Source organism: Haliaeetus leucocephalus, unplaced genomic scaffold (genome assembly GCF_000737465.1).
Source record: "Haliaeetus leucocephalus isolate CR32 unplaced genomic scaffold, Haliaeetus_leucocephalus-4.0 Scaffold450, whole genome shotgun sequence".
In the NCBI taxonomy this organism is placed as follows: domain Eukaryota; kingdom Metazoa; phylum Chordata; class Aves; order Accipitriformes; family Accipitridae; genus Haliaeetus; species Haliaeetus leucocephalus.
Window position 1 is genome coordinate 15,258,775 of NW_010972886.1, and position 19,090 is coordinate 15,277,864.

Genomic DNA, 19,090 nt, shown 5'->3' on the forward strand with positions numbered 1-19,090 from the left:
CGCCCGCCCGGGGCGCCGCCGCTCCTTCCTCCGCCGCAGCTCTGCTCGCCCCCCACCCCCAACCTCCGTGAGCCGGGGCGCTGCCCCTCGGGGAGCGGCGCGGCCGCGGCTCTGCGGCGGGAGCCGGGGAAGGCCTCCGCGCTGGGTGGGTGTGAGTTCTTTCGGGGGCGCTCCGTGTCGGGCGCGGCCGTGGCGAAAGGGAACGCGCCGAGGGGTCGGGCAGATGTTGGCGGAGCGGTGTTACTTAATCTCCTACGCGGCACGCGTGTGTGTAAAGTAGTGAGGGAAGGAGGAGTCGTTTCGTTGCGATTGCTGGGGTGTGAAGGGTAGTGCGAATGCGTTTGCGATGTGCTCCGTTTCATATCGTGCAGCTGGAGGAATTTACAAGTGATGCAACTAAGTCGTTGGAAGAGGGTAGTGGGGTGGTAATTCACTTGCGTTCAGGAGCGGAATTGCATGCTTAGGAATGGGGCAGAGTGACTCTCTCAGGCTGGGCTGTTTTTTCTTTTTTTTTTTTAATCGCTGCCCCCAATGAGCTTGAAGTAGCTGCTTTGAAGGTGGTTTAGAGTTCATTGTGAATACTGAACATTTTTTAGTATTAAAATGTGTGCTGTTATTCCTATGTACTACATGCTTAAATGAATCGGGTATATCATAATAAGCTAACTGTTGTGTTACACTTAAAGGTCCAGGGTCATCGAGAGTTGGGATAACTATGTAAACAGTGCTGTAAATGCAGTTCTTTTGACCTTCGGTAGATGTCAGATTCTTCCTATGTTGTAGTTCAGACTTTTTTTTTAAACTTTTTCTCTTTTGTTTCTGTTTCACCGTTTATTGGTAGTGTTGAAGAATTGATTAGTGGTGGTTCTTAGAGCTGAGGTTTAAACCTGTTCCAGAGTTCAGGTGCGATGGGGGGGGTGGGAAGTATAGGAGTATAGTCAATCAAAGATTAGAAGCTTCATGTGGGTACCCTGTTAGGAGTAGGAAATCAAGTTGATTGCAGTTGGCATTGACCACAAAGCCGCCATTTCTGTATTTCAGTTTGCGAGTAGGTAGGTCATTTTGAAGATAATGCTGGGAGTGGCAAAAGGCCCTATTCAAAACATTTCCTTTCTCTTCCATGTGGTTAATAACTTCTCTTGGTCACGTGGCTCCTCATTTGTGCTCTTAGTGCTGTGTAAAAACCACCGAAAGAGGCTTAAATCTGAAATGAATGGCCCCACCTGAGGAACAACAGATTTACGACGTTTATTGTAGTTTGAAAACTGCTTTCCGGCTCACAGTTCAGCCATGGAGGCCAGATGTGAACAAAAAGGGGCGTGCCTGAAAGCACGCGTGTTTGATGGGAGTATTAACTGCTCTAAGCTGAAGAACATATTAATTGGTGCAATTTCCTTCTAGTAGTGCTGCTTACTGCCCCTCTGTGAGGTGAAACTTTCAAATGTCCTTCTGAGTTAAAAGAATGAAATCAGCCTTCCCTGCTGTTTTGTTTCGTGCTTCCATACTTAACATTGCAATTTTGAAACCTTTAGGAGTGGGGGGGGGTGGGAGGGACAAATGTGGAGTGTTAGATTTAATTTATTTTGGTTTCTACTTCGTGTTTTTTTTCCTTCTGTTTTTCCAGGTAGATGTTGTAAAAAAGGCTGACTGGATTTTGAGATGGAGCCTTCAAAATGATTACATTAGTGTACTAATACTAAATAAATGAGTTTTTTTACTTCAAAATGCAATTAAAATGTTCAGGTTTTGAAGTTAATATCTTTCTGTATAGCAGTAAACGAAATTGCTCGACAGTACTTGCAAATATGCATTTCTAAACAACAGATTTTCCTTGTCTGTGTGCTACTGTAGGACTTTCACTTAATTAGTAATTACTTGGGTTGAGGCACAGGTTTGTCTTGCTCTTTACTTTTGAGCATGACTTAAATAGGTAAGGCATAAAACAAATTCTTACACATGAAGTTACTTAGAGCAGATCTGACTTCTAGCTTACTCTAAAGAATGGGTTGGCTGGGCATATAGGGGGTGTTTCTGGAAGAGTTTCAGATTGTATCTTTCTAAGTATGCAGATAGCTCTAGTGTAACTTTTTGAGTGATCTTGTAGTTGTCCAGACTTCTGACTCTTTCTCAAGTGGGTAGTTTCACATGAAATTTGTAGCTTTACGGAAGATCTGAAAAGCAGGGTGAATGGCAGGAGAGCTGCTGTAGAGGACAGGGAAGGAATATGTGTTACAGTTACCAGTGGCTGTAAGAAGAGGGCAATAAACTTGATCAGGTGCTTCCAACATGGGGGTGGTGGTGTGAAAGGGTTAGAGTATAATTTACCATCCACAATTCTGTGGTTCCTGGCTTGTTTTCTTGCTTTTTGCAATTGCCTTTATCTTGTACCAGTCTCGGGCTGGTAAGCATCTTACATGCACACCCACAATCACACAGACCCCACCTGACTTCCTTTGCATAATACTGAGGCTGCTATATCTAGGACAAAGAGTTAATGCATGTGTTGCTGGTTTTGTGGGACCTGAAACCTTCAGTAGAATTCCATTTCAGTTTCAAGTTATCTAATGCATGGTGTATGGAGTAACCTGCTGACTTAACCCTCCCCTTACTTCATCCTTTCAAAGTGCCTTCAAACAGTCAACTTTCTTGGTTTCAATGGTATTTTTTTTACTTGCATGTAGTTAACCTGTAAGGTTTTTTCCCCCAAGAATTTGAAAAATGTCCTCTGGTTAATTTCTTACTGTGTATGTAGAACACGTTTCACTTTCATAACCAATTGTTTAAAAAGTTTTAGAACTGATCTTCTAAACATACATGTTGGCCTTGGCAACTCAAAATTCATCTGAGATTGCTAGTATGGGTTTTGGTTGTAATGATACTGGGTATTTCTACCAGCAAACTTACTGGTTTACATATGTTTAGGGACTGGTAGGGGTTGACATCCACTTTGAAATAAGTTTTAGCTTGCTGGTAATGCAGCCCATTGACTAGTCAAATTGTTATTATGTGTTACACCTGCTGAAGACCCTGAGAATTTAGTTGGGGTAGTGATGTGTGAATTTTTCAGAGAGAGTTTGTCCTGCTACTTGCTGAACAACTGAAGGAGTGTTGTATTCAGTGCTGTCTAGTACTGCTAACGTAGCTCATCTAATTCAAATGAGATGCTTAAGTTGAAGCACTTGCTTTACAACTACACCTAATAATATATAATTAATTGACCAATTTTTTATTTATTTATTTTGCAGTAATCTATGCCAGCAATTATGACAATGTTAGCAGACCATGCAGCTCGTCAGCTGCTGGATTTTAACCAGAAACTGGATATCAATCTCTTGGACAATGTCGTGAACTGCTTGTACCATGGAGAAGGTGCTCAGGTAGTGTGGACTTAGAACCTATGTTTATTGATCATGTTTAACCTTATAACAAATCAGTTGAGCAAAATTAATTCACTTCAATAAAAATCAGTAATGTTAGTGAATTTACTCTGCCAGTGACTGGAATATCACTAATAATTGATGTGCCCTGGTTTAAAGGCAGGCCTCATGTAATGGACATTGAAATGATACTTAGAAAAATGTTAGTTTAGTGTGTATTCATTTCTAGAATGCCTTCTGCTGTTGAAAGGTGTTATTAGCAAGTGCAATTTGGTAAGGGCACTTCTGCTTGCAGCTCGCCTTCTCTGACTTAGTTCTTCAGGAAGGTCTGAGCTACCTGTTATTTATTATTGTGGACAGGGTTGTCAAGCCATAAATTTGGTGTTGGCTTCACTGAAGGATTGTATTTAAAAGAAAAATCTTAATTATGTTATTACTGTATTTGTACTTATAAACAAGCATGTCACATTTAAGAGAAGAGTTTGCCTTTCTGTCTAGGTTTTTTTTCCCCATTACTGTTTGTCTGCACGGGTTCCTCTTGCACTCTTCTCTTTGGACTTAGTGCGGATTGTGAAGTCTAAGTTTAAATTGGGGGAATGTGTGCACTTGTGTGTTTGCATTTATTGTCTTAAGTGAATCTTGTATTGCTTTTATCTATTTCTTGAACTACTTTGGAAATAAGACTTAAATGTTGAAAGCAAGTATTGCTATGAGGGTGTTGGCATAGTTTGGGCAAATTTTAATTGTTCATGCTTAACAAATTGGGAGTTTCAATGTCGGGCATCTCTTATTAAGATATTCTTGCACAACAATAAGTGAATTAAAATGAGACAAAGTAGCTGATGCTTCTCTATTCCTTTCAGCTGTTAGAATAGACAATAATATACTTGCTTATACTTGTTTTGTGTATTTTTTTAAAAAAAAGCTTTTGTAAGGCTTACTAATGTGAATTCCTACAGTTTCTGAAATACCTTGCTGTTTTTTGAAATACTTGCATTTTGAGTTTCCTGAAGTCAAGTGGTTACTAGCTGTAGTTTTTTAAATGGTCATGACAGAAAACTGCTTGTAGCTTTTGCCTTAGAAGTATGGACTTCTGACTGCTTGTTTTGTAAGCCATATGCTTGTTTACTGTACTGCCTTACAAAATAGGTGGTGCTTATAGTATTGTTTGGTTTGAACAGAGTTTAAAAAGTTGGGAAGGTTTATAAGGAGAATAGGATTAACACTAAATACAGTGATCAAATTGCCATTGTTCTGGTATCATGAGAAGTTGCTTCACTTAAAACAGCTGGGTATAGTCTCTGATATTTAGAAAATTAATGCAATAAGCAAAATTCAAGAGGTGGCACTTAACTGGCAGAAGTGAATTATGATATAAACTTATTTTAAATACATGTACTAATGTATGTCACTTCAATGAAAATCTGGTTTGCTAGTTTAGTAAGTTTCCAAAGGTGGAAACATGTTTCAGTGAGTCTGTGAGCTCTTACCTCTTCCAAGGAGTTCAAAAGTTCCTGTGGGGGAAAAAAATGCTTCTCTGTGGAGTCTGAGAGCTCAAATCGTGACTTAAAGGGTGACAGGAATAATAGAAGTGGAGGAAAGTAAATATTAAAATTGGGAGATTAACAATGGTTTGACTGGAATAGGGTTAGGGTAATGTTAGGGTAGAAAAGGTTTAGAATGCAGCCTGGATGGCCCATGCTGAACTTGGCTTTCAGATTCACCTGTCTCCTCCTCCTGCTTAATTCTTATCTCTGCTTGCAAAACTCTTACCTGCTGATCTGTATTAGGCAAGAAAGAAGCTCTTTTCTGTCCTAGACTTTTATGTTTTTTCCTGTTCTTAACTTTTTGGGGGGTATACTTCTTTGAAAAGAATGTCCCCAACCCAGTGCAACACGTGACTAAGGAGACTTCAGACAACTCATAGACGTTTACCTGGACTCATCCCAGACTCTTAATTCCTTTGGTCTGTTAGACCTTCACATGTCCAGAAGGATTATTTGCTAACTGATTTTATTTTTGGTAGCAACAACACAGTGAGGCTTCAATCTTGATTAAACATTACTGTTAAATTTATACTGTTTTTATGAAACTACAGGAATTGATGTCCAGAAAAGGGGTTAGTGGGTATGAGAGCAAAGTTTCCAGTGCTTGGGAGAAGGATATTGAGCATCTGTATTTTGTTGGTGTTGAAATTTGATCCTGTGATATGTCACCAGTATTAGAAGCACTAAGGAGGCCAGTATAAAACCACACCCAGGTTGAACCTGGAAGTAATACAGCTATTCTTTCCCTCTTAGACTAAACTGCATCAAAACTGCTGATTTTTTTTTTTTTAAGCTCTGTTGTCATACTGTGAGAATATGGTTGTACTCCTTTTGGACTTAAAAGGAGTATTTGTGTGGTACTTCTCCATATCAAATCTACAGTGACTTGCTAGTCAAAGTCAGCATCAGACTGGGAATTGCTCCACTGTGCTCAATTACATTAAGTAGGGATGCCGGTATTGTACAGATACTTTAGATATCCTTGCTTTTTACTGTTCTAGCTTTCAATTTCAATTTGGTAAATCCCATATGCACTTTGTCTGTTTCTCGCATTATATGTATATAGATTTTGGGTCTTGATGGGGTTTCTGTCTTACTGAGAATACATGTTTTCTTATACCAGTTGATCATTAGCTTAAGTGTGTTCTTGTAGCAGACTAGAAATCTGCATAGCTGTAGTAAGTGCTAACTGCTGAAGTTAATCTTAAAGTAAAGCTTTAATTGCTTTGTAATTCCATTGAATTGGTTCTATGGTGCAGTGAAAGAATGAACTAAGTTCTGTTAATTGTGATGTAAAATGTTAATCTTGTTCGTAAGACAGTGGCTGAAGCTTGTAGGTGATATAATTTGCAGCAAGATTTGTCAGTACGCTGCATCTTTGGAAACAGCTAACATCGTTTGGCTCCCTAAAAAAAAGCTTATGGACATCCAGGCTTTTGAAAAGGATAGCTAAAATGAATTCCGTTATTTCAGCGTGTAATTGCTTCAGATGGGGTTTTGCAAATTACTGAAACCATAGTATCTAAGTACAATAATTGGTAGTGTCAGTCCCAAGGAAGAACAAACCATTAGCATGACCAACTACCCCTGCCCCCCATCAGTTTTATTATTGTTCTGTAAGCTGTTAGATACATGAAGGGTTTCCTCAGAAGTAGGGCTTGGAGACCTCTAATACTCTGCTCTGTGGTTCTTCAAAATAAAATTAGCAGTTCCTACATCAACAACTTGGCAGCATGATACAGTACTTAAAGCTGGCATTTTATATGAATGCTTCCAGTAGAGCTAGAAATTTTGGGGTGCCTTTGAGTAAAATTTTACCTAGATTACTTTCTTGAAAGGGAGAAAACTTCATTCCCTAGTATGTTTTCCCTATAATGTGTCCTGTTCTCATGTGTTCACTGCTGGTCTAGATGAATCATTCAGTATGGAAGAGTGGAAGTAAGTAAATGACTGTCTTGCATCAATGCGTTGTTGGAGTTTGGTTGTTACTAAACTTTAACAGTCACACAGAAGGAGGCTTAAGGGTCTTGTTGCTCTTGATTGAGTTCTGCCTAACTCTTGGATAAGTGATTTAAAGATGTGTTATATATTAATGTCTTCACTGACAGTATATAATTTCTTAAATAATCTAATACTTTTTTTATCAAACTTGCTTTTAGCAAAGAATGGCACAGGAAGTCTTGACTCACTTAAAAGAACACCCTGATGCGTGGACAAGAGTTGATACTATTTTGGAGTTCTCTCAGAACATGAATACCAAAGTAAGCAAATTAACTTTTATTTATTTGGTTTTCCTCTTTCTTCCATTCATAAACTTTGAGGAAGGTATCTCATTTTTAGCCATAGACTTTCTTGATTCAAATCACATTTTTTTGTCTTGTTCCCAAAGTTGGCTTTAAACAAGAACTGTAAATGGACAAAATATTTAAACCTCCTTTTACATTGACAAGAGTTTCTTTCTCCCCCTGCCTTTTTTTTTTATTTTAAAAGGAAGAACTAAATTGGAAATACGGGGGTTTTTTTTTTTTCAAGGCACATACAAGCATAATGCCAATTCCAAAGATTGGTGTGTGTCTGTATACATCTGAGTAATGAAAAGTCTCGTAGAGCCACATTTTGTCCTTGGGTAAGTGCTTGGCTGTTTTTGATCATGAGAGCCATGTGCACGTAACTGAGGAGAGAATTTGTCCCTAGGTGTTTTAAAGACAAAATAGAAACCTTATTAGGCCAAGATTTTGAGCAATCAGTGAAAGTTAAGCACCCCAAACCCTTTGTAGTATGAGATTAGTCTTTACTAATATGCAGAACACATTTGCTTTGTACTGCTGTTTTAAATCCATCCATCGTGGTAGAGACTAAAAGGGGCAGCATTCAGTTTTTTCTACAATTTTAAATGCTTTACCTAAGACTTCTGAAGTTTGAACTGAAAAGTTGATCGCAATGTGTTTTCACTGTCTTAAGTTTGATGATTATTATCTCAAATAACTGACATGCATGTTTTTCTGCTTGATACACACTGTGTTCGAACAGAAAATAATCGTGTTTGGATGGTTTCTGAAATCAGGCAGTATTCATGAAACAGTTCCATTTTTTTCATTGCTTTCTGAAGTTTAGGGGAAAACAGTTTAAAGAACTTCCTCAAAGTGCTAACCTTTAAGTAACAGTGTTTGCCTGTTTGCTTGCCTGGTAAACTTTGCTTTTTATACTGACAGACATTACTAATGTTTAAGTTGATTTATCAACAGTATTTTTAAAAACTCAAATTTGTCTTGTGAAAAATGAGATGATTAGAGGAACAGAAAGAAAGCAACAGGTAAAGAATTCTTCAATTTACATAAATTGCAAATTATTTGGTGCTAAATTTATGCACTATGACATTTGGCTTTTATGCAATCATATTTTTTCTTTAATTAAAGCTGTTAACACTACCTGATATTAATCATAATGTTCCATTATGTTGATTGCTTGTAATAGGAAGAAAAGGGGTGTCTTCCTGTGCAACTGACACAGCTAGGCTTTGACGGCAGGCCTCCACAAGGTCTACCCTTTTGATTCCCTTTAACTGAATTCTGTTCATCAATTGTTTTTGTTTCTTGGGAGGTGGGAGGGAAAGGGATTCGGTGCATAGAATAAGCAATAATAAGGGTACCATAGAAATTTCTGCCATAGGGATCATTTCATACTTCTTTCAGTCTTTGCTGTTACCTGTCCCCCATCTTCATAACTGGGCCGTGAATTGCTATTAGACAATTAGAAATAAGCAAACCAAGAGCAAATGAATTTTGAAAGACTTCTATTTTAGGCGCAGTTTAAATGTGTTTGCATGTACTGTTGCAATAGTTGGTTAAAAAGTACGCTTCTGATAGTTCAAATGGCAAAACTTGTAATTGGTGTCAGTGACTTTTTGGGGGGGGCTTGGTGTATCTTGTTATCAGGGAAATACCAAAAATTAGAACTGTCAAATCAAATGAAGCTTAAAAACAAAATAAAAAACCCAGAAAGCCCCTTGCAGAGTCTTCAGGCAGGCTGATGAAGCCTTCAAACCTGGTATGGCAAGAAGGATGTGTAGGTGAAGTTTGTATACAGTGATTTTATTACTGCTGCCATTTTGTTTCATGTGTGAGCGTTAGGAAAAATGAATATTACTAATACTGAGGAAGAGATGAACAAGACACTAGCAGAGGGCAGAATTGAAGTCACATATGTACAAAGGAATAAGTAGAAACCTAGACAGCATGAACCGCTTCACAGTTCAAGGTAGATGAATCTGAATTAGATATTTGAGCAGATAAGGAGGGGATAGGTGTGGCAGATTGCTAGTGGTGTTGGTCCTTTTCTTTGACTTGGAGAAAATCCTAAGTGGGAGAAAAAAAGACCATAAAGATGAGGTCTGTCCTTAGCTTATGTCAGGATTTTCAGTTTGGTTTGGTCATCTAGTGCCTTTGTAAAATGAAACTAGACTTTTGCCCTTCTGGTCTTAGAAGCTAAATAAGTTGACTTGTGGAGAAAAGTTTGGTAGCAAAACTAATGTTTTTGGTTAGCTGTTATCTGAAAGGGCTATTGTAGAATCTAGAAATTTAACTAGAGTTTTGATATGCTTCAGGAAAGGTAGCACTGTCTGATATCAATGTTCATGCTTTCAACATTCTTAGAAGCTTTTGTAAGTATGTTTTGTATTTTGAGCCTGGATCAGTTGCAGTTGATGTCTATAAATCTACAGCAGTGGCTGAAATCGCTTCCTATGTAGTGAAACATTTTGCTTAAGAACATTTTCATACCTTTTCCTATATGAACATTCTCTTGATTTCATTTAGCTTTTATGTTACGTAATTAAGTAAATTTACAAATAAAAATCTAGTTGATAAATTTTTGCTGCTGATAATGAAGAAGAAAATACCCAGCCAACTTTCTGTTAATGCATAATTTTTCTTGGTACCCAGGATTTTGGAAGGTGACAGAATATTTTGTAAATGCAGGATATACATGTGAAGCTCATGGGAACTTGGGTCAGATAAAGAAGCAAAGGGTTGTAGGTTATGTTAAGATGAGAACAGCAAAAATAGTATTTTAATACAATGTAGTTTGGGACAGTCTACATTGTGTTTTTTAATTAAACTGAAGTTTATATGATCCCTTTGGTTGAAATGCTAATGATCCTACTTTGTATAACAACTAACCATTTTAAAGAGGAACTCTTATTCTCAGCCAAACTTTTAACTGTGAAAACTTGAGTTTACCTTTCAGGCATTGATGTGTGTTGTTTTTTGGTTTGGTTTTTTTTTTTTCCTTCTTCCTAATCCACTGCAGATAAAGTAAATGCAAAACTCCTTGTCCCCTTTTCTCTCCTGTCTATTCATGCTAATGGGGTTTTACATACTAAAGTTCTTCGATCGTATCATCACAAACTTCTTTCCCTGTTACTGTGAGTTGGCAGTAGGGACAAATGGGCAGAGGGACTGGCCTTACCAATTACTTGGCAAAAGTAACGGTTTTGGGTAAGAACATAGGAAGGAATTCCTGAAAGGTAAAAGGATTTCCAAGAGCTTATTCACGTTTTTATTATTCTTTGACTGAGCACAAAAGTTCATCTTTAAATAGTAGAAATAGCTGCCATATTGGGGTGGGTATTGAAAGTAAATAAACCTGTGGGTTGTCTTGCTGTTCCTAAAGTAACACACCAGTGAAGTTTGGGAAATAACTTTCTTTAGAAAGTGCAAGTGTCAGGACATGTGATGCTAAGACAAGATATTTTTTTTTCAGCTCTTAGAGGAACAATAGGAAGCTTGAGACCATCCAAGCTGCTAAATATTTTAGGAGCCTGGTTGTGTTAATACTTGAACGTATGAGCAGTCATTTATGATGCAAATTCATATCTGGCTGCTACTTTCTCTTCTCCAGATAGCCAAAAATTGTCTGCCAGAGGGCTTTTCTTTTTTTTTCTTTTTCTTTTTCTCCCCCCCCCTCCCCCCTCCCCCCTCTCCTGGTGTGAGCATGATCAAACAGCAGGACTTAGTATAGCAAAGAATAAAACAAGAAAAAAAAATGCATGAAACCTCAGTAAATGGGCGAATAGACATATATTTAATAAAATTGTTAGTTTAATAATCTTGAAGTCTTAGATGTTAAGTGTGAATGTCTGATTGAATGAGAGTCCTGAAAGTTAGTTAGTCCTACAGTAATGTACTTACATTTTGTTCTTCTCCAATTTCAGTATTATGGACTGCAAATCTTGGAAAACGTGATAAAAACAAGATGGAAGATCCTTCCAAGGAACCAGTGTGAAGGTAGGGAGGGATTTTTCTGTTTTCCTCTTACCTTTATGTATTAAGTGATATTTAGACTGTCAGTCCCCATGTAAGTAATTTTCAGCTTCAAATACAATTATGCTAGTAACTTTTTGTCATGTAGTAAGACCATCTGTGTTTTTCTGGATGATGAAACCATGTCTTTTCTTTCATGATAATGGTCTCAGTGGGGAGGTGATCACCTGAAATTCTGTAAATGTCATGGGAAGGTAAAAGGTGTGACTGATAGTTTTGAAACATCATCACTTAAGTGTTATACTGACTTACAGGCCAAACTTACCTGAAGAGGTCTAACCCTAGGCAGCCTCTGAGGTTAGCTCCTGTCTTTGATGTAGAGGTTTCGATTCTTTCTACTTGGCACAGGAGGCTCTTTTCAGCCTATCTGGGCTGTGTATGTAGCCCCATCAGTACACAGTCATTTTTCTGGTGGACAATGTGGTCCATCTGGTAGCATGTGTAGATTTATGTAACTTTTTTGAAATTGTAAGCAGTCATGATTATTTTAAAATAGAAACACTAAGCAAATGCATAGTTTTACCTATTAATGGTCATTCATTCATTTAGGCAGTGAGATACTATAAAGTCTGCTGTAGTTCGTATAAGCGTATATGCAGCTAGATGGCTGTAATTGGAAGTGCAGTGTAGGGCAAACCCCAGTCTTCTGTCATTGCAAGGAATCTGGAAGTCTTAAAATAAATGCTGTGCTTTGTTTTTATTTTTTTCCCCGTCCTTCCCTTATAGATTGCAATGTGTGTTGAATTTTAGACATTAGCTGTAGTAAATGGAGGTGCCTCTGTGGTACAGGATTAGGGTTTGTTCATGTAGCTTTCTGTCAAGTCATGATAACTTGGACTTCAAAACATTAAGTACAACTACTTTAAATTCTTGACATTGAATGTTGTCACCATTTTAGACTTGGCTTTTTATACTAAAAGCTGGTTTTGGAACTCATTAAAGTTATTCCAAATTTCTGTGTTCTTCTACGAGCTTTTGTTAATGTTAATTAACGTCTGTTGATGTTAATGTGCTTTAAATTTTTACTGCCAGTGCTTTAGGTTCTGAAACTATATTGATTAAAATATAATTGTAAATGTTGATGAAAACAAATATATAGAGTGACACTTCCACATTTCTCTGATTATTCTTCTCACCTTTCCTCCCATCCCTTCCAACTATAGGTTGACAGATAGAGTGTAGCTCTTCTTGAAAATGCGAGTAAGGTTTCACATTCATTCTGCTGTTGGAAACAGACTTGCAAGTATCTATGGAACAGCTTCAACTAAGGCTCAGACACAACTATGTGCTTTTGAGAAACTAAGGGAGCACCCTGAAGTTAAGTCTTCTGTGTGCTCTTAATAATTAGAGTATCTCAGCTTGCATCTTTTTACATTCCTGACTATGAGCACTTAGTTTCAGCATTTGGAAGTTGTTCTAAAGTCTTTTTGGCTGTGGGAGCAGAGCAGGAAGAAAGTAAGGAGTCAGTAATTTGAAGCAGTTACTCAGCTTACTACTGCCCACTGGTGAAGGGAGGTGTAGTAGAACATGAGATGCCACAGAGGTAGACTTACTTGATAGTTTGGAACTGGACAGGTCCCAAATACAGATTATAATTCAGTAATTGTAAGTCCTAAAAAGACACACTCTTAATGCATAGAATAGATGAGAAATAGTGGTGGTAGGATGAGGTGGCTGGCTGTGCTTTGGGTCATGTTATCTCATCTGTTCTTGAGGTGCCAAGATAACACTGGATACATGGCTTAAATGAATTGTGGATCTGATATATTTGAGTTGGTGTTTTAGATTTTTGTTACTTCACTGTTTGCAGGCATGGTAGTACGGTTTGACTGGTTCCTGTCGCCTGAGAAGATGCAATGACTATAGCTCGATGCACTACAATGCAAAATAAAGTTACTATCTGTAGCTGTGCAATCAACTTTAAGTATTCTGTTCTTATTTTTCCTGACTTTTGTACTTCTGAAGACTCCACAGGGAAAAAAAAATCCTTCATCCTAAGAAATGTGTATCTTTAGTTCAACCTTCTAAAATATTTTCCCTTTCACAGAGCCAAACTAAAATTGCGAAATTGATTTTTATCCTCACATTTTGGGGGAATTGAGTTGGCTTTTACTTGTCTGGTTTCTGATGTACATCAATAGAAGAGGAACCAAATATATTTAGTGTGCTGTGGCATTTGATCCATCTTGGTCTCAATGGTGTAGGAGGGAGAATCAGTATTTCATCTTGAGACCAGTTTCACCTGGTCTGTGGTGGTGGTTGTTTTTTTATTTTTTTTGGCTGATGATACTGGCTGGAACAAAAGAACTGCTCCAGAGCTTGCTCAGATGGTTTGATTACCTGGGAGATAATAAGACTGATTAAATTGAGTTTTCCTTGATTCGGACTCCGGTCATTCCTTTAATTGACAGGATTTCCTGTTTGAAGTGTAACTAGTAAAATATGGGTGCAGCAAACTGAAACTCAATGTAACAAAGTAATGCTTAGTGACAAAGCAATTCATGCAGGTTATAAATCAGTTAATTTTACCTTATGTCTTACTTTATAAAACTTAACGTGTCTATTTTGATTTGTGTAGTAAATACAATAGCAGTGCTTAAGACCTGAATTGAGCTGTTGGTGAATGAAAAAGTTTTTAAAACAACCTCCCTGATTATTCTTGCAGAAATAAGATATCATTAATTACATAGCCTGAACTGTAACCTTTTTTTTTTTTGAGGGTTCCATGCCCTCCCCCTCCTGCCCCCAGCTGTATGTCAAGTTGTACATCAGAATGACTTGTTGGGCCTTGAGGTTAGCCAGGGTTTTATTATTACTTCTGTCTGAATGCTGGGAGGTTTTAACTTCCAGCCTGGAATTGCAAATGCAAGTAGGAAAATATGTTTTCTTCATATGTGTTCTTTAGACTTCAAACTCCATTCTTAAGTTTGCTTTTATTTTAAAATAGCTTTTAGTCTTGAGCTCTTCTGGCCCTGGTACCTTTTAACTTGCAAAAAGTTTTTTGCTTCCTTGGGTGTCATTGATTTTGAAAGTTGAGGATTGTAAGCACTTTTGGAGGGTTCATCTCTATCTTTCCATAATGCTAAAACAGGAATTGGGAAAAGCAATCAATTTACATTTCTAAAATAATGATGTGATTACTCTGCTTTTTCTTGTTCTTGATTTTTTTTTGGTTGTTTGCTTTTGGAGTTAGTAGTTTGAACCAATTGATTATTTAGACAAAAGTGGAATTTATGGGGCACAGAACTGGTAAAATTCAGTTAAATCAGATGCCTGGCTTGCATGTTCAGCCTTGATACATGTTTAGTTATAGAGGGTAGCAATGGGTTAAACTTGCTTTTTATAGTGTGTTTAGTCCTTAAGAGAATGCTTTGGATTGCTCTTACATGTATACAAATGATGTAATATGGTTTTCATTCAAACCTTGCTGAGGCTGCTTTAGAAAGGTGGATGGCATATTCCAGAACATCCCATACAGTGGTGAACTTGGCTTATTTCCAGAGTATTGTACTATCATTCTCAAGTAAAAGTTCTCAGTTTATTGAGGTGATACTAAATTGCTTTAAACTCTGATAATCTGTAGAGTTGATTGTTTAATAATACTTATAAAGGATGTAATTTGATTAAAGTGCTATGGTCTCAATAGGATTTTCTCTTACAGTGTGAAAACCTGCCTAGAAATAAAGGCTTCTTGGTCTTCCAATTCAGTGATACGTTTCATTAATCCTGCAATAAGAAATGAAATTCTGTTCCTGTGAACGGAGAGAGCTTGTCTGAGTTGGAATGGATAAGCGCTTCTTCATTATGAAACCTGAATTGCTTGTACAACTTTTCTCATTTTGAAATTGATGAAAAAAGTGAAGTGTTCAGAGAGATGTAGTTTAGTGGCTCACAGGAAGGTCCTGGAGTTAAGTATAAAATTTCTGATGTAGTGGAAGCTGCTGTAGAAGAGATTTTTCTGTGGAGTGATTAGATATTTTAATGCAAATTTCTGGCCTGCTTCATGAAGAGATGTTTTTAATTCTCTATAATAAAGGGGCAAAGAGCTACGTGGCACTTTGGGGTGGGGGGGAGAGACAAGCTCTATGCCCTTTTTAAGAACTTCCATGATTCCGCCCCACCCCCCCCCACCCCCGTTGAAAAGTAAACAGATATTTGATTGATTGAGTTCACCACTAATGGGGAAAGGTGATTTGTGGGGCAATATTGGAAAGAATTGTTTTGTAAGGCTAAAAATAAGATTGTATTTTGACCACATTTTGGGACTACTTAAACAGTTTAATGTAAATGTGTATGCATACAAACATGCCTAGAGGGGACAAGTCAGCTTTAGGATTTGAATTTCTAATTTCGTTTGCAAGGTGATGTTAATTTGCTGAGTTACATTGTTGACCTGCTGCATTTATGCCTCTTATTCTTTAATAATAGTGTAGAATTTGTTAATTTTAGTAAACTAGTGCAAATTCACATCTGCAGCACCAGCTAGAATAATTCTCAACACTTGTTAAATGTTTGTGCTCTGGAACTGCATAAAAAGATGTGCTGGTATGTCTTAAGTACAAGAAGTGGTTTTGTCTACAGATATGCCCTTGCTGACTGTGTGTGTTAATGGTAACATGCTGTATTTGGTCAGGATAGGAACTCTTCTGAGCTCAGGTTACACAGAGATGTAACCTAGATGAGATGTAATTGCTTCTAAAAGCACATCCAAAGATTAAACTGTAGGATATTTCACACTTCTCGAGTTTAGACTGCGGAATTTACTAAAGTTGGATAGTATGATGTTCCTCACTGTCCCAATTCAGCTCTAACCATTGCATAGCTTGGGTCACCTGTGAAAATACTTTTCCTCCAGAGAGTTTTAATTTTACTGTATGTTTGCCTTCAGAGGAGCAACTTTCACATAAGGACTACAATATCTATTGTTCATCCAGAAACTTTCTAAAAGGCCTTGAATTAATGTCCTTGCTCGATCCTCCTTTTTTTTTGTACTTTGTACAAAAGTACTTCTTGTACATTGCTTACCAGAAAGTGCTAACAGTGGCACTAGCCCAGGCCTTCTGACAGTGATGACGTGTAGCCTTTCTGATAATTAGAACGTTTTGATGTTGCAGCTAAGTTGATCTACTACTGAACTGCTGTGGATAAAGGTGTTCCTCACCTGTGCAGTTTTTTATGTCTTTGAGCCAGGACTGGTGCTTCTCTGGCCATTTAGTGAACTGGTTCAGGGAGCTAAGCTGGCAGAAGATAGTTTCAAAACAGTTTTAAAACTACAGAACTTTTTTGGTAACTATTTTTCTACTAGTTAGTTCAGCCTCTGAACAAGTTCTTGAGCAGGTACTAGGACTGCCAGTGCTGTCTCAATGAAAGCTTTGGAATGATAAACAGGGTCGGCTCCCCTTGGTCGCAGTTTGTCATGAGATCAGTGTAGTTGTCATGTCAGATGGTCCTTGAAGAATGTTACCTGTGTCCTGAGTATTGTGGTTGGGTCTTTTTGTTTGTTTTGTTGAAGGTCTGTTTTCTAGGAATGTCTGTCCCTTCCTGTTTGGCTCAGTGAAGGGTCTGAACTTCTCAGGTGTGTTGTTGCAATATTCAAGACTTGTTCAGCTGCTTCTGTGATTGAAGGAGACCTTCTAGGCAGTGGTTGTGTGGCTTGTGTGTGTCCTGTGTGTGCATCCTTAAATTAACACTTCCATTTAAGTTCTTAAAACATGCTGATTTTAGCAAACCCAGTGGACTACTACCCTTGGAACACTTTCTTGGATGTGTTCTGCTGAAAAATGGTAATTAGCCTATGTGTTGATTTTTGTCAGAGTATAAAGTTGAAATATCTTTGTTCTACTGAGACTTATCTTTCCTATGGAATGAGTTATTAAGTATGGAGCAGAAACCACAATACTTCAGTTAAAAAAAAAAACAAACGTAAAAAAATGTCATTTAAGCCAAAAAAAGCATTAAAGAATTGGATAGCTGCTGCTTTTAAGGGATTAAGAATATGACTTTGTTCACTGGATGGAAGACTTCAGAAGCCTGCAGCATGACATGTGAAAACTAGCAAACTTTTTAGGTTGTCTTTTGAGCTGTGGTCATGGTTTTTTTTTAACCTTTTTTATTTTTTCCTTCTTCTTCAATGGAGAAGCTTTGGAGCACAGCAGCTGTTTTCATCTGCTGATCTCGAGGCCAGATCGATGGTAGCATAGCATTCAAGTTGTAACTAAATAGCATAATACTATTGATGCAGCAAGATGGAAAATACATAGCCTTGGAGTTGGAAGTCTAAGAACAATACTCACTTTCTAATTCCTTTTTTGAAATGCAAAGAGTTGCAACAGTAGGCTTCCCTTAGTGGTTTGGCAGACAGTTATAATAGTTTAGTTTCTGGCACTGCAAACCTATTTCTATAATATTTTGGGTGCTTTCGTATCTCATTTGTGAATTACTGTAATGCTTCAGCAAAATGTGTGGTTTTTAGCTTTAAAATACTAGGACAGGCCTATGATGTCAGACTAATGCTGGTGCTTGCTAATAACTCTTACCAGTGACTGACAGTGATATTTATTTTGTTAATGAACATTCTTCTGGAGTAGTGTGGATTGATCCCAGTTGATAATGAATAGTTTCATTCATAATTGGAACTACCTGTAGGACAGCTCCTGTCTAGTATGTATCTAATGGCTTAAAGTCTAGACCTAGTTTTTCCAGATTTCATGAGAATGCAATTGCCAAACTGTTTCTTTTAATCCTGTTGCTCAGGCCTGAAATGCAAAAAAAATTACTAATTCTGGTAAAGTCTTAGAAACGTTTTAAAATTTAGAATAGTGGCTGGGGTAAATGAACTATCTTCAACATAAGGCATTCTTCTCGGTGAAGTGACAGCTTTTTCTAAAATCTTCAATGTGTTTTGTCTGCATGAGTCAGTTGACTTCTTGCTGAAGAAATGATTGAAACCAGATTTTGGGTTAATGAAGCTGAATAGTAAAACATACACCTATTCTAAAACTTCCCTATGACAAGAAGATGCTTGCCCGGTTTGAAATGTTTAATCCCTGATGTGCTCAGATTGATTATTATGTCAAAGCTATGTTGAAGTAGAACTATTACTAAATGTTCATCTAGTTCATGACTCCAGATCCTCTGTGCATGCCTTTTCTTGGGAGTCAGATGTTTTTGTACAGAATGGTTTTAGATATGTATGTTGTGATAAAAAGTCACTTGGAAAGCCATTGTCTCCATGTCTTTAGTAGTTGATAGGTTAACGGTGAGGAGGGAGCTGAGGATTAGGTAGGAAAAGGAAACTTTAGGCAGTATGGCTTGCTATAGTGTTATGGTTTTTTTTTTGTGGTGAAGCTGAACTGTAAAGTAGTTTAAAAACATTTGTAGAAGCAGCAAAACGAAACAAGTGATTTAAATACAGTCTTTGCCCCTGGTTGACAAATTGTTAATTTAAGCAAAAAAAAAAAAAAAAAGCACAAAAGCAGTAAACTAGGATTTATTAAAAGTTTTGTAATCCATAGCATCCATGTGTGCTATAAAAAGCACAGCAGTCCAAATCTAAGTGCATCGTACTATATTGGTGAATAAAGTTTTAAGTTTCGGTCTTGTAAGATTGTGCAGGAAAAACTTTGCTAAGCTCTAGCATGGTGTTTCACTTTCAAATGCTGTGCATAGGAATTCCTGTGTTTAAAATGGATCACCTGAGTAAACTGGAGCATCTCTGAACTTTTATATACAGCGAAGGTGATGTATCAAAGTTTTCCATGCAATTCTAGCTGACTTGGCATTAAAACTGGAGTCATGCGTAGAAAGCTCTATTTATTCTTGGAGTTCACTTTTTCTTAATAAAACA

General features: G+C 37.5%; 1 protein-coding gene across 6 annotated transcripts in view; it reads left to right on the plus strand.

The window, feature by feature from the left end:
• XPO1 (exportin 1) overlaps window positions 1-19,090 on the plus strand; it is a 40,518-nt gene that overhangs the window by 1,478 nt on the left and 19,950 nt on the right. For 5 of the 6 annotated variants that reach the window (XM_010574827.1, XM_010574828.1, XM_010574829.1 and 2 more), the window contains 3 exons: window positions 3,246-3,377; window positions 7,084-7,185; window positions 11,136-11,208. In XM_010574827.1, coding sequence (XP_010573129.1) covers window positions 3,252-3,377; window positions 7,084-7,185; window positions 11,136-11,208 — 301 coding nt within the window. In that variant the 5' untranslated portion in view covers window positions 3,246-3,251. Of the gene's footprint in view, window positions 1-42; window positions 146-3,245; window positions 3,378-7,083; window positions 7,186-11,135; window positions 11,209-19,090 lie in introns of those variants that run through there. The other variant, XM_010574832.1, reaches the window with a different exon arrangement.